This window comes from Drosophila albomicans, chromosome 2R, assembly GCF_009650485.2.
Source record: "Drosophila albomicans strain 15112-1751.03 chromosome 2R, ASM965048v2, whole genome shotgun sequence".
In the NCBI taxonomy this organism is placed as follows: Eukaryota; Metazoa; Arthropoda; class Insecta; order Diptera; family Drosophilidae; genus Drosophila; species Drosophila albomicans.
This window is the reverse complement of record NC_047631.2, coordinates 4695305-4710952: the sequence shown is the minus strand read 5'-3', so window position 1 is coordinate 4710952 and position 15648 is coordinate 4695305. Positions and strand designations below refer to the sequence as shown.

Here is a 15648-nt window from a genome sequence, read left to right as displayed (position 1 = left end):
TATGAAAAAAGTGGAACGCAACCATCAAATTTTCAATATTTTAATATGAAAGAAAATAATATTTCCTTTCTCGCATATGTTTATAATTTGTAGGATAAAACTGGAAATCCAATTATTTTCGCCATTGAGCGAAACACGGAAGCACGATGTTACATAAGATCTAAACCAAATGTGGACACTGCAATATACAAATTTTGTCCGAACAAAAAAAAGAAAAAGGTAGTAAATATCGATAGTAACCCATATCGATAATATCGATATCAATATTGAAAAGTGCCCCTTTTCAAATATTTTGACCGTTGTTTAAACTACCACCAAAAGACCTATCGCAATCCTCACAAAGTAGCAAAATAGTATGAGCATTAGCAAAAGTTATCTTTGTCCAATATCAATTCTTGTTCATTGTTTTTTGAAATGCTTAAACAACTACAACGATTAGCAAATTTCGTAAAGTGGTTTAACATTTTATAATCGTCTAATTTAAAATCTGAATACAAATCGTATTCACATTATCTTTGCTTTTAATAATATTTATTTGCACTTTTCATATATACATACATATGTATGTAAAATGCATAAGTTTTATTTTTCTAAATATGTTTGACACTTAATTCAATGCACATTATTTATGAGTATGATAGACACTTAATTCCTCCTGTTTCCTTATATACTTTCATATTTACATTACATTGGCTTTCTTCACTCACATTTATTTACACTTACTGTGCGTTACATAATAATTTATTAAAATCCCAGCCCCTCTTTGAGGGCTTAAACTTTATTCAGCACACTTTTGGTTTATTCAACGACCCATTCGACATATCAATGAGATTATCTCGATATCAAAATTTTTGTTTACAAAATTTAACAGGATATGCCGTGTGCTCTGTTGGTTTTGCGGTGCCATCAAAGGAAAGTTTAAATAAATGACTCTGTACGAAAACTTTACTAATCTACTTTAAAAATCCGCAAACAGACAACAGCAACAACAACAACAACAACAACAGCAGCAAACAGCAAAAATCTAACATGAAATATGAAAATAGGAAAAGTGACAACAGTTGACTTTGACGCGGCGGTTAAACCGCAAAATTCGTCAATTTAAATGGAAAAAAATCAGCGCAAAGTTTTTCGTCAGTGTGAAAAATATTAATTTAACTTTTTGCGTTAACAGAGCAATGACATTTGCCCTAACCGCAACAAACACCCCACTATTCCACTTATAACCTCCATCTCCAGCTTGTTCCCCCAATCACAATGCTCACTTGTAGCAGTCGGAGTACCTCGTTAGATTTTGTTCTCTGTTGCCACTTTTGTGCCCATTTTTCGCCAATGTTGTTGTTGTCTATTGGGGCATACGGCATTTGAGGTTGCGTCTGCTGCTGCGTCCATTGATGTTGATGTTGGCATCATTATCGTAAATTTTTATGCTAAATACATTTTGCTGTAAGGCCCGAAAAGACACACACAAAACACAAACAGAAACACAAACACAAGCCGACAGAGGACAGCGACAAAAACAACAAAATAAAAACCGCCATTTGGAACAGCTGCTGTCACGTGGATGAGACTCGAACAGCAACCACTGGTCAAGCACGCCCAGCAAAGCCAACAAGATAATCAAGGCGTTTCGTGTTGTTGCCCCAAAATCTGTCGTAGCCCCTACCAACCCCCCTCCAACATTGCTTTCAACACACTTATTCTCAAATGCAAATGAACTCCAAAACGGTAGGTCGACCGTTGTCGCCTTATGGTGTGTCTTCCAAACCCTCTTCCCTACCATCACATTACATCCCATCCCTTCTATATCTTATGACAAATTGAACAATTTCAAACAGATTTCGGTTTAATGCGATTCCTTAAAGAGCTGTTCGTTGCGCTGTAGAAACGCGGAAATTTCAGAGCCCAATTGGGGATAGACCTCAGAGCTTTCTCTGTTCCTTGGACTCCCCGTACTTTTGTACATGGCATCGTGCACTTCTTTGATGTCCAGCTTCGCTTGATTGAGCCTATCGATAGCTTCATGTTTCGGATCCTTGTAATCGATCCGAGCAACATGTTTCACGTGTTCTTTCTCTGCTTCCTTCAGTTTATTCTGAATATACCAATTACATTGATCCCAGTCGTACATCTCTCGCATTAAGTATCGATAACGCTGACCGCAAAGCATCCGTTCATATTCCAAGTTTCGCTTGAAGGAGTCGACTTTACCAAAGCGACTTTTCAGTTGGGCAACCGTCTCCATGTCTCGACTTATACTTTTCAGTAGGCTTTTAACAATGATATCCGATGCTGTGCAACACTGTTGCATTTCCTGCAGTTGCTGTCGAAGCTTGTGATTATTTCGCTGCAGTTCAAGAATCTCTGGGTGCACTTTGTACTTATTGATCTCAATCTCCATGTCCACACAAGGATCCCCAATGGGGCAATAGGGTGTATTCAAGTCGTAAATGTTATCGATTAGTTGAACTCGCTGCTTCTGTTTTGATAACTCCTCTTCGATATCCTCGACTTGAAGTTGATCGTCAATGGTCGACGGTTCTTTCAAACTGTTTTCATCCTCAGACTCCAACGCTGTTGAGTCGTCATCTAACGCACAATCACAAAGAATAGTTTTCGCCGGTGCTGGTTGTTCAATTTTCACAAAAGGTTTTATTTCCTCGTTTAATGTGGTTGTCTTAGGCTCACACAATGGCAGACCCTTGGCTCTGCAGGTTGTTATCCCAGAAACTGAAGAGGTTTCCTTATCCATCACTGTAAGAAGGCTAGAATTTGGACTCTATATTAAAGATTAGTGTAGTACAACTAGCCACATAAAATTACTGCAATACAATTTTGTTTGAGTTATTTTTGTTTAATAGAGAAAACTACTATGATATTTTATGAATATTGTTCAATAAATTGTGAATGATTTTTAGGTAAGTAATAGTTCAATGTTATAAAAGGTTTTATACGAAATATGATCAGTTTTATGTTATTTCCAATTACTCAAATTACGTATTTCGCATTGTATAAAATAAAATAAATAAGTTGATAGGTTGTAATGTGAATTCGCTCTCTTTGATAATATAAATAGATCGGTCATTGAAATAAAATAACAAGTAAGAAAACTACTGTCGAGTGTCGTCGACTGTGAGATACCAGCTATCAAAATAGTGCGGTATTTATTTTTAAGTATCCCGAATTAATATACCAAAAGGTTCATAAATATATCAAAGGCTACATTTTATATATTGATATAGTACAACAATAAAAATAATCCATAGAGTGCATAATATATCAGATTGTCACCCAAGGCAACTTAGACCCGTAGTAAGTAGGTGTTTCTGTCTATACAAAATTTATTAAAAAACTTCTACAATTTTTATATGATAGTAACAAAAAAGTAATCATAAAAATTGTAAATATTATTATATTTACGATATTACTCTTGTTATTCGATAATTATATCCGCCACTCATGTATTATATGAGTATTATAACTTTGTACCTTCAGGAAATATAAGTAACAGGTAAGTAAATTTAGCCGAGAGTACAAAGATTGTTTTTTACTTTCAAATGTTTTTTATTTTAATTTTATTTACTTATATCCGAGTTACGTACAGTTTAAACGTCACATCACCCTCTAATATGAATATAATAATAACCATCTTTCCTTCCCATTTAAATGTTATTTCCTTGGTGGCAGAGGCTAGAAAGTAAGTCTCAGCCAAACTAAACTGTGGCTCAGAATAATTTAACTCCCCACACAGATTAGTTTCGATTAAACTAATTAGGTTCGTCTAGCCCATATTGAAGACCAGTTTGTTAGTATATGGAGGAGCAGCTGCCCATGGCAATGTGCGGTTCACAATGGTTGACATTTACAAAAGAGCTTAAGGAGCACTTAACCCAGGGCGCAGCTCAACAAAACAAACACATAAGAGGTAATGGGGATGGTGAAGAAGGAGTAGACTGCAAAGTTCAACTGGTAAACTCATGAGTACGCCAACCGCTTAAGGTACACACACAATGCAGGCTCAGATGCACCTGCAACAATTCATCTTCATAATTGAACTTAATGCTAACAACAAACATATTTAATGTGACTTTTAAGAGGCCCACCGGAAGCTGATTATGTTGATAGTAAAAATTGAGAACCATTGCATAGAAATTGTAGCATATGTATATTATAAAAGAGTCTGGTTAGTTTCTGCAAATTAATTTTATAAAGGGAAAATTAACAACAAAAAATAAATTTTCTATGTGAGTTTTAAGTGCGTTTTATTTATTGAATCGTTGAATATTAGATATTGTTAAAAACTGACAACAATATGAAACTTTATTTGCATTTATTCAAACCTAAGTCGAGAAGAAATTCTAGAAGTTACTTAAGAAATATTTTTATATGACAAAAACGGCTGTTGCAGTCGGGTTTTAGTTGTTTTGGTTGACAATCTGGGATATTTTGTACTACATGGGATACTTTACTATTATTTGGTATATTACTACCTGGTATTCACAGTCAAGCACACTTGATTAAAACTTTATTGTTATTATATTACGAATGGGAAATAAAATATTTTTAATATACAGTACTATGAAATATACGAAAAAGTTAGTCATCCATTGAAATTTGTCGGGTGTCAGAAAACTTATGAATAATATTAGAGAATTTTGTGAGAAAAGACAAATTTCTTTAGTGTTTAAAAATATTATATTGTTATTATTATATTGCTATTATAATGTACCTATGTAAATTCCTCTGTATTTTATAAAACGTTATTCATGCTAAGGGGATATCTCTGAAACGCTGCAATTTGAACAAAACAATTGGCATCCCACTTTTTTGACACTCTGAAACGCTGCAATTTGAACAAAACAATTGGCATCCCACTTTTTTGACACTTTTAATTTTTAATTTGGATGTGCTTTTGAAATACCCTTTGGAAAGTTGTGCAACGTTGTATTGTGTTACATAATTTGTGTCAGTTAACAAAGCTGCTCATATCGAAGATGTGTGAAGACTGTAAAGCTTTATTTAATAGAATTTAAAAAAATATAATATATCAAATATCGTAGAAATTTCAATGATTCCAATCGAACAAGCGTCCTCTCATTCATTTCTTTGCAGTATAGGATACAAAAACACAATAAGAGAATCCGCAAAGCGGCAAATAAAAACTAATTTCGTTTACATAATTAATTTCTTTTCGCTCATGACATGCAGAGCTGTCTTCAGCTTTTTCTCTCTCTCTCTTGCTCTCTTTGACTCTACCGCTTTCAATCAATTTTTATACATACGGCATATAAAAAGTTAACAATAAAAACCACATCGACAACAAAAGGCACAAGAATAAGCCTGGCACTGTGAATGGTTGGAAGGACGTTGTGCGCGTTGGGTTAAATGACAGCTGAAAATGAAGTAAAATCTAATTAAAACCTTTGGGCCTCCGGCTCCCTGTGCTCCCAACGCCACCATTGCCTCTTTCATCCACATGAAAATCACAATTGTCAGCGTTAAATTCATGCTCACCTGCGCACACGAATATAAAAACACGCACACGTACACTCACATACACGCACAAGACACAAACAAACAATTTCCCACCCAGAGGCAATAATACGCAAACAAACAACAACAACAGAAACAGCAAAAGCAACAAAGCAGGTGAAACAGACGTTGGCTGTCGAATGGCAGAAAAACTAGCAAAAACGGAAAACTTTCTAAAGTGCTCCTCGCCCCCTCAATTCACCTACTCACCATTCTCCATGCTCCACGCTGCTCAACCTTCCTTCCTCTCCCATCCCCTTTCACTAACTGGGCAGCAAATGAAACGCACTGTTGCACACAAAAATAACAAGTTGCATTGGTCAATTCATCGAATGTCGGTCACGGCTGCCTCTTGGGCATCATGTGTGTCCACGTGGATGTTGAATGCTGGATGGTGGAAGGTGGATAGTGGACAGTGGACAGTGGATGGTGAATGGTGAATGGAAGTGTGAGTGTGGTTCTGGGGCCATCTGGTTGGCTTAACTGTTACGCAGACTGCGGCTTTGACGAGGCCAAAACAACGGCAAGAGCCAAAGTTTCGACAACAAACGAGCGAAAACACAAAAAAAAGTAAAATTGACACTCGGAAAATCGGAACACACGCGGAAAATCTCCAGCCAAACGGGTGTCGACGCTGTTCGATTTGGGCGAAATTAGTTTAGTTTCAGCCAAATCCCCGACTAGCTTTTCAACTAACAACTTATATTGAATTGCCGCATTCAACCAAAAAGCATGCTATCGTGTCAATTTGTTTTCAGAGCACAAGGTCCAGGTTCGACGATAGCATCCCTTGAAAGTTTAAATCCGACGAGTCACGAAATACACATTTCAAATCTTGTAAGGGTTTTCTGTAGTCAGGAGGTTAGCTTTCCGTATATGTTGCTTTATTTATATTCTTTCAATTTTTCTTAATTGCACTATTCAACTTTTTTCCGCGTGCGTTGTCTCCCTTCTCTAAAGTCGGCACAGTGTCGTATTTTATTTTACATCGACTAGCTTTTACATATCGGTTTCAGTCTCTATTAATCAATTACCCAGGGCTGGAACCCTAAAACGCATAGGACCATATAATTAGGAACTATCGATATAACAATATGAGAACTTATTGATAAACTAAGCTCAAAACAAGTAAGAAATCTACAGTCGAGTGTGCTCGACTGTGAGATACCCGCTACCCATTTTGAATAAAAGCAAAATATTGCGGAATTTTTTTAACATACTAAATTGATATACAACAAAAATACCAAAAATATTCGAAAATGTATATTTGGTATATTGATATGGTACTACACTCAGTATATACTATAGAGTGAAAAACATACAAGATGCGCCAACTATCAACTATCGACGATAGCAAGGAAAATCTATCGTCGATAGCTGTCGATAGTGCAGTAAAAGAAAATAATTTAATAAGTTTTTAAAATAATCCATATTTGTTTAAAGTATGAGAATATGAAATGGATTCTCCAATCTTTATCTAAAAATAATAAATAACTATTATTCAAATAATATGAATTTTTATTTTTTAGGTTTACCTTATTTATATATTTATTTCAACCAATAATTTTGTACGCCTATTTGAAATGATTTGTCCTGCTTTGCTGAAGACCCTCTCCGACTCTATGGAGGATATGGATATGGAGGATACAAAGAAATTTGAAAAAATATCGACAATAGCGATTGTCCACTATCGAGAGTGCGCGCCGCTATCGAGAGCGTGTCGATAGTGTCCATCCATCGATAGTCCCGATAGTGCCATCGATAGTTTTCCACCTGTAATACATTTATATAATGCAATGCAGATCTCACATGATTTCGCGAAATGAAGACAACAAATATATCATCTCTAACATTTATTAAATATGCTAATATTCTTTTCTTTTTTCCAGATTCCCAACAACTTTTATTGTTCGTCAGTTCAGAACCAACTAAAACAAGTAAGAAAGCTACAGTCGAGAGTGCTCGACTGTGAGATACCCGCTACCCATTTTGAATAAAAGCAATATATTTTGCGGTATTATTCTCAAAACATACCAATTATACTACAAACATACTAAAAATATATTTTGGGGTATTATTATAAAAAATATAGCAAATATACTAAAAATACTAAAAAATATACCACATGGTATATTTGGTATATCGATATAGTACCGCATTCAAAATATACCATAGACGGCACAATATACCAGATTGTCGGCCAAAGCAAATTAGACCCCTAGTAAGTAGGCGTTTTTGCCCATACAAAAGTATTTCTTTAATAACTTCGACAATTTTTATCTGATCGCAACCAAATTTTCAGGGATCATAAATACTATAGTTATTATTGTTTATACCAAAATCCGCAACTCTAGCTTTTAAATTACGCTTGTTATTCGATTTTTTTGATTTACGGGGGCGGAAGAGGGCGTGGCAAAAATTTGAAACAAACTTGATCTGCGTGCAAACATAACAAATGCTGTCGAAAAAAAATTATAGCTCTATCTCTTATAGTCTCTGAGATCTAGGTGTTCATACGGACGGACGGACAGACGGACAGACACACAGACACACAGACGGACAGACGGACATGGCTAGATCGTCTCGGCTGTTGACGCTGATCATGAATATATATACTTTATAGGGTCGGAGATGCCTCGTTCTACCTGTTACATACATTTCCTGCCGGCACAAAGTTATAATACCCTTCTACCCTATGGGTAGCGGGTATAAAAACGCCATGGTAAAATATGTTGCTTGTATCCCAAAAATCAGCATGCAAAATTCATAAAAGTACATTCGAGAAACTGTCCAGCAAAGAAAGCACTTCATCGCATGGCTGGGCGACAAAGGATGCAAAGACGTTGTAAGGAAGATGATCTCAGCGTGTAGAAAGATACGACAAGTTCTAAAAATACATGATATTGAAATTGAATTACAGCTTCGTTTGGAGAACCCAAAAATTAAAGCAGTGAAATTAAAAATTTAAAATTTTTTTGTATGATTACGTAATCATTTGGTGAATTACTTTGTATTATATGAGGAAGGAGATCAGAAATCACGAGAAACGTGATTACGTAATATATGGGCAGCCCCTTAATAGTCATTTCTGAAGTTAGTCACTTGAGCACACCGCGATATGGAGTATATCGGAATGAAGTTTGCTGCGCCCGCGTGTATGCTAATGCGATGCATACTCACAGTTGCCGATGGTAGATATTGATAGAAGAGGGTGAATGGGATATTTAAACACGCCTATCAAACTGAATCGCTGCACACAATAAATCTTCGTCACGGGCCCAAATTGACATTTTACAACCAAACCCAGCGGAGGACAAAGTAAGTTGCAGCAGTTGCCACAGCCAACTGGCAACCGCGTTTTAGCCAACAGTTCCAACAGTTGTTGCTGTTGGCATTGTTGCTTGTGTTTGTTTTTGTTGTTGTTGGTGCAGTTGCTATCGCTGATATTGTTGTCAACAATGATGGCCCAAAGCATCAGCTACATACGTTGCGGCAACAACTCATCCATCCTTCATATACACACAACCAGACCACACACACACACACACACAGAGACAGAGAGAGTGTGTGCACATTGAAGCTGTCAATCCCAGGACACTGGCGCGAGACTTGGCTGCTCACCATCTTTTATTGGCGCAACTGTACGCACTGGCAGTGCACTGGCAAAAAATTTAATATCTGACAGCTAGTGAGTGCGAATGTACCACATGCATGTGAGTGTGTGTGTGTGTGTGTGTGTGTGTGCTCGCGTCTGTGGGTGTGGTACTAATAGAGTTATCCTGCTGTCGTTGACGATATGAACGCATCACATTATCCTCTGTACTGTCTGCGCACTAGCTCCAAAATAATTGGAGAGCTACAACACACTCCATACCACATCACACAACACCGTCCCCCACAACCGTTTCCGCGAGCTGTGATCTCATCATAGTGGCTAACAGCAACCACATGGTTAGCTTTCTGGGTAATTCGTCAGCCACTCAAACGCCAGATGGCAACGTGATGTACATTTAAGGACCTTAATGCAAAAATGCATTAACCGTAAATTGTAAATGGCTGAATACCGCAAGTTATGTCTCATGTTACGAGGCAATCATTTAATATACATCATATATCATACGACAGAAATGCGATTGATAAGCACAAAATTGAACTTGAAAAAATAAATAAATAAAAATTCCTACTATGTCTTATGAAAATATTTTAAATTAGATATTAAAATTCTATTATAATGTATTAAGTATTTTTATTGACATATAAAACAAATTGGAATTGAAAAAAAAAAACAATTTCTTCAGACTATAATGGTGAACAACGATCTTCGCATCATCTTCGGAACTACTCTTATCGTCTCGTGAAGAAACTCATTTACACTGTTACGTAATGGCAAATATAATGTTCTGAAGCTTACTATACATAACTTTTATCAGAAATAATCGACCATTGCGCGTCAATTTTTGTTGATTTCTCACACACACTCTGCGACACCTCAGTTGCGGGCTGTCGATATACTACGTAATCGCGTTTTTCAAAATTTTTGACAACAACAACAACTTTCATGTTATCAAAACTTATCGTTAAGGTAACTTGTACAGTAATTTCCGGTAAATCACATATTTATAGTATATTTATATTAGTATATTTATTATAGAAAAATGCGGACAGACTGAGAGACGGACATTGTTATGGTTTATAGGTTATAATACCCGATACCCATAGGGTAGAAGGGTAACCATAACCATGTCCGTCTCTCAGTCTGTCCGCATTTTTCTGTTCATAGTCTTTATGATTCCTGAAAATTTGTTTGTGATCAGATACAAATTGTATAAGTTACTTTTGTGTAGAAAAAATGCATACTTACTACGGGTCTTAGTTACTTTGAAAGAATTTTTGAAGTTTCAAAAGCGCAAGGCGACGTTATTAACTATTAATCGTCGATAATAATTCATAAATAAAGTAATGAAATGTGTCGTATACTTTTGATACACGTGCAATCTAGCTCAAATTGAAGCGCGTGTGCTTTTTTACCGTCAGAGTCAAAAATATCACATTTTGTGCAGTACTCTTTGTGCTATTGCTCTTTATACTTTATTTCGCTTCTTTTCGTTTTCCTATTCTGCTACGAGCAAATAAACAAAACTTTACAAAACTGTTGTATAATTTTGGGCAGGAATGTTTACGGCTCTTGGTATGTACATATATCGACTTAATTACAAGATTGCGTTTGGTACTTATTGGCAAACTAAAAGGAAATATTTGAATAAACTATTACAATATTACGTATGTGTGTAATATAAAGACAGCCCTTTACAAACTCCTCAATATTTAGATTCAAACTCGGCGCTTTGGAGCTCAGAACTGCAAGCAACGTTTGCGATCGATAGCACCATGATACAAATATACAAAGTAGTGCCGTCGGAAAAAGCTTTCGTCAGTACGCATTCGTTTTTCGACGCAAGAGGTTGTCTGCGGACGAATTTTTTTCGTCAATTAACCCTTGTGCAAAATGACATTTTCCAATGTATGCCGTAGATACGGATAGAATTAAAACATTTCCAGTATTAGAGAATTCTCATATATACTGTTAATATTATTCATAAACAACATACATTTTAGAAATATGTATGTCAAAAAGACATTAATATTAGCTTCAAAATATGTAAATATTAATATCATCGTCTAAGGGTTAATGCGCAAATCATTCTCGTCTCGCTCACACTGCTGTGCTGAGACTCTTTCACTCGCACTCATTGTTATGTTTAAAGAGGGAGAGCTTTTTCCGACGGCACTACCTTGCAGTGCTGCCAATTTGGATTTTTTTCCCGTCAAAACTGGCTTTTTTGAAGGCTAAATGCGGGAAAAATTTGTGAATTGCGGGAATTGTTAAAAGCGGGAATTCTAGCTTTTTTAGAAATTCTGTTGGCTTTTTCCCAACTTTTTTTTGTGTTTTTAACACAAAAGTACAAAAAGTACAAAATATGGAAAAGTAGCAGCTTTACGATAGTCACTTATAAACAATCCAGAAAATGTGTTGGCGTATCGATTGTTTTCTCGAAATACGCTAATTTCATCACTCGCTTAGTGTTACCATTTCAATTTGATCAAGTGGACCAACATCAGCAACACAAACAAATTTTGGTCTTTAAAGATTCTGGTGAAAACCGGAGATTTTTTGAGTTGGCAACTGTGGCCCTCCAAATATTGTGTTTGCCCTGGTCATACGCGATTTCTGGCTATTTGTCAGGTTAACCTAATTAAATCCAATTTAAGGAATGCATTCTAAGCATAAGTTAAAGTATTAATTTCAAGCAAAAGATATACTCTATTTATTTTTATTGTAATATAGAGAATCGGATTGTGACGGATGGGAAAATGCTGCGTCGACTATGAAGTGCGTCTGCAGATGATAGGCACTTATATGTCATACGCAAATGAGACAGACTAAGGAGATAACGATAAAATAATACAAATCTTTATCTTTTAAACAAAAATGAACTTAATATATTGTTATTTTTGAAGACATTTTTTTTCTTTTTTTTTAAACATTTGTTTTTAGCTTTTTTTTTTTGATTTTTTTATAATTTTTTTGAGCTTTTTTCTCCATTCATTCCGTCAAAAACAGCTTTTTTTGCTGGTCAAAAGTTGGCAGCACTGCTACCTTGTATAATTGTATCATGGTAAAGCAGAAAACAGAGAGCGAAAGCTCTGGCCTGCACAGCGTAAGCTCCGTACTGAGAAGCAGAAGTTATACATAATCACGAGGTTAAAGCTTGCCTGTCAACTAAGGGTTTGGGATTTAGTGAGCGATCGTGAAAGAGTGCATACATTGCGAGCTGACAAATTAAATTAAGAAGTGTTAAAGTAAATAGATAAGAAACCCATCTCAAAGGCTTTGCAGTGCAGTAGTACTTATTCGGAATAAGAAACAAAGTTGTTAGTATTATTTATTTAATACAATAAATAACCCTATTTAGTCAATTAATTTAATTCTGAAGTTATTCTTTGTTGACACTTTTGGAGAAATATTGTAATATAAATTGAGAATTTATAAACGAATTGTTTTGCATAAGTTAAAAAAAAAAAAATGGTAATATAAAATATATTATCTAATAAATTAAAATTTTCGTCATTTCACATATCATAAACAGCACTAATATTTTGCCCAGTCGATTTTACTATTGGTCCAAAAGTTATTCAAAAAAGCAACCATTGAAAAAAAAGAAAATCACAAAAACTGTTTAAAATTACAATTAACATTTGACTGTAGATCAAAATTAAACAAAATGTATATAGACAACATTTGGATTATTTGGACTTTAACTTTCCTCATTTGTGTAAGTTTCAAATTTAATTAAAATGTGTTTCAAATCCCGTAATATTCTTATTACCTTCTTAGATTTTCCAAGCACGAGCTAGTTTTGAAAATGAGGCTTTGGATTCTCATAACAAATACCGTTCTAAACATGGCTGTCCTTCACTGTCACTCGATTCAGGATTAAATAGCGATTGTAAAAGTTATGCAAAGGTTGGATTTATTATTAAATATTATTTAAATGATTCTTTCAATATTACTTTAAATATTAGGAACTAGCTGATTTAGATACTCTCAAGCATTCAGAAGGCCCATATGGTGAAAATCTTTGCTATACAAGCTCAGATCCTGTAAGTTGTGTCAAAGACTGGTATAACGAAGAAAAGGATTACGATTATGGCAAAGCAAAATACTCACCTAGTACTGGTCACTTTACGCAGCTAATTTGGAAGTCTTCAAAGACGTTGGGCATTGGTACTTATACCAAGTATGTATAGTTTGTGGTAAAATTATTACACAAAATGCTGATCATTTTATATTTTTAGTTCTAAGGGTATCAGTTTCGTTGTTGCACGATACAAGCCACAAGGTAATATGGCGGGCGAGTTTAAAGAAAATGTTCCTAAGCCCAATCGGTATGTGTTCTTCACATTTTTATTTACCAAATTTTAATTATAACTCTGATTTTAGTTCTAGATCATTACATGAACATGCCAAGTATCTTATTTATACTTCAGTGATTCTAATAATCTGTGGACACATCTCACAATGATTGAATGTGCAGCGCAAGTCTTTGTTTTAAAGCTTTATCTTGACATTAATTTTCATATTTTTGACAGCATTTTTAAAACTGCTTGGTCGTGTCTGGAAAATGTTAACGAGGACTACAATTTTACAATATTTCTGTTAAATTTCGTACAAGTGTAAACAAATATTTTAAACTGTCAGCTCGCATAAAAAAGTTTTTAGTAAGGCAAATGACCAAATTTTATGTGTTTTCTATGCACAATTAATAACTAACAAATATTGAAATCATAATAAAATTATTTTATTTTCGTAAAGAAATAAAGAAAATCAACTATAATATCTCCACGAACACGTTTTAGTGGGCATAATCATTTGTGTTACTAGTAAATTTATAATGCGAGCCAACATGTACTCACACATTTACTCACACTCCAAATTCGAAATTCAGATAAGAAAACAATGTTTCTCTTTATATGATAAATATATATCAGTATGACGGTCTGATTCACTCACCAACTGATTTACTCACTGTTTGATTCACTTACTGACTGAATCATTTCAACGACTAATCTGGCTGGAGCTGGAACTTTTCAAATTCTAGCTATATGAAATCAGTATCACGCTTATCAAAAATGCAAACCTCATCGATGTAGCTTTTAAATAATAATCGGGAAGCTGCAAATTAATTGCATTATTAAAAGCTTTAATAAACTTTATCGTACTTATTGTAATAATCATTATTTATGTTATTATGGTATTTTCTTATTCAATTAAATGTTAATTGTAAAAATTTGTCGATAGTATAAGAATAAATTCATGTATGGAAATAAAGTGGTTAGTAAAATGCTAAGAGTCGGGTCAAGTTGGCAAGTTTAATGTATGTACTTTCAAAAATGCTCAAGAACAATTCAGACACACAGAGAAAAATGGTCAAGTCAACTATATAAAATTTTTAACATTCAGTAAATATAACACTAAAACTATTATACATTATTATTATTATTTTTATACCCATTACCTATAGGATAGTAGAGTATTATAACTTTGTGCCTGCAAGTAATTTATGAAACAGGTAGAAGGAGGCATTTTCGACCCTATAAAGTATATATGGGTAATTCTCTGGTAAATGTCGAGCGCGACCACCTTTAAAGTCACAAAACAACATAAACTAAAACCATTTTAAGTAAAGGTTATTATTATAAAGCCCTGGATTAGCACTATTTTTAGAGCTAAGATTGATTTTAGGAACTTGTTCTGTTTTACGATAAAATAAATATGTACATGTATTATATAAATTCGTTAATTTTTTGGTTTTGCGTACGAATTTGTTAATTTTTGCAATAATCAGAACAGAAAAAAAAACAGAAAAGAAATTCCAAAACCATTCTTAGCTTTAATTAAAGTACTAATCTAGAGCTATAAAAATAACCTTCTCTAATTTTTAAAATTGTTTCAGGTTATGTTTTTTTATGTCACTGTAAAGATGGTAAGATGGTAAGATGGTAAAGATGGCACGCGACATCCCTCAGAGAATTACCCATATATTCTTGATCAGAGACAAACACCGAGAAAACTAGATCTCAGAGACTATATGTATGTTTAAAATTTGGCTAGGCCCACTTCCGCTACCGAAAATTGAAAATAAATCAAATAACCGTAATTTTAAAGCTGGATACGCCGTTATAATAATACCTTTAGTATTTATGATTTTTGTAGAAAGTATGTAAGAAGTACATTTAAGAAGTATGAATGAGGAAAACGCCTACTTACTATGGGTCGTATCTGCTTTGGCTAACAATCTGGTATATTTTGAGTGCAGTACTTTGGCGATATACCAAATGTGACTTGCCTATTTTTAAAATGCTTGTATTCGGTATATTTTGAGAATAGTACCGCAATGTTTTGCTTTTATTAAAAATGGGTAGCGAGTATCCCACAGTCGAGCACACTCGACTGCAGCTTTCTTACTTGTTTTAGGTAATTTCTGATCGGACTTGAATAGTTATGTATTTAAAATAATAATGATGGTCACAATATTAAATAAACATGAAGGGTCC

The 15648-nt window shown here is 34.6% G+C and overlaps 2 protein-coding genes across 2 annotated transcripts; one reads left to right on the top strand and one right to left on the bottom strand.

Annotated features, from left to right (window-relative positions):
- Nucleotides 1–1828: 1828 nt before the first annotated feature.
- LOC117573831 (uncharacterized) lies at nucleotides 1829–2889 on the bottom strand. Its single transcript, XM_034257263.1, has one exon. The coding sequence runs from the start codon at nucleotides 2750–2752 to the stop codon at nucleotides 1847–1849; it is 906 nt and encodes a 301-aa protein (XP_034113154.1). The 5' UTR covers nucleotides 2753–2889; the 3' UTR covers nucleotides 1829–1846.
- A 9815-nt stretch (nucleotides 2890–12704) lies between these two features.
- LOC117576242 (Golgi-associated plant pathogenesis-related protein 1) lies at nucleotides 12705–14056 on the top strand. The gene is made up of 6 exons (XM_034260861.2): nucleotides 12705–12866; nucleotides 12929–13057; nucleotides 13117–13331; nucleotides 13390–13479; nucleotides 13535–13622; nucleotides 13684–14056. Exons 1-5 carry the CDS (start codon nucleotides 12816–12818, stop codon nucleotides 13614–13616), a joined length of 567 nt encoding a protein of 188 aa, XP_034116752.2. The 5' UTR covers nucleotides 12705–12815; the 3' UTR covers nucleotides 13617–13622; nucleotides 13684–14056.
- Nucleotides 14057–15648: the final 1592 nt, after the last annotated feature.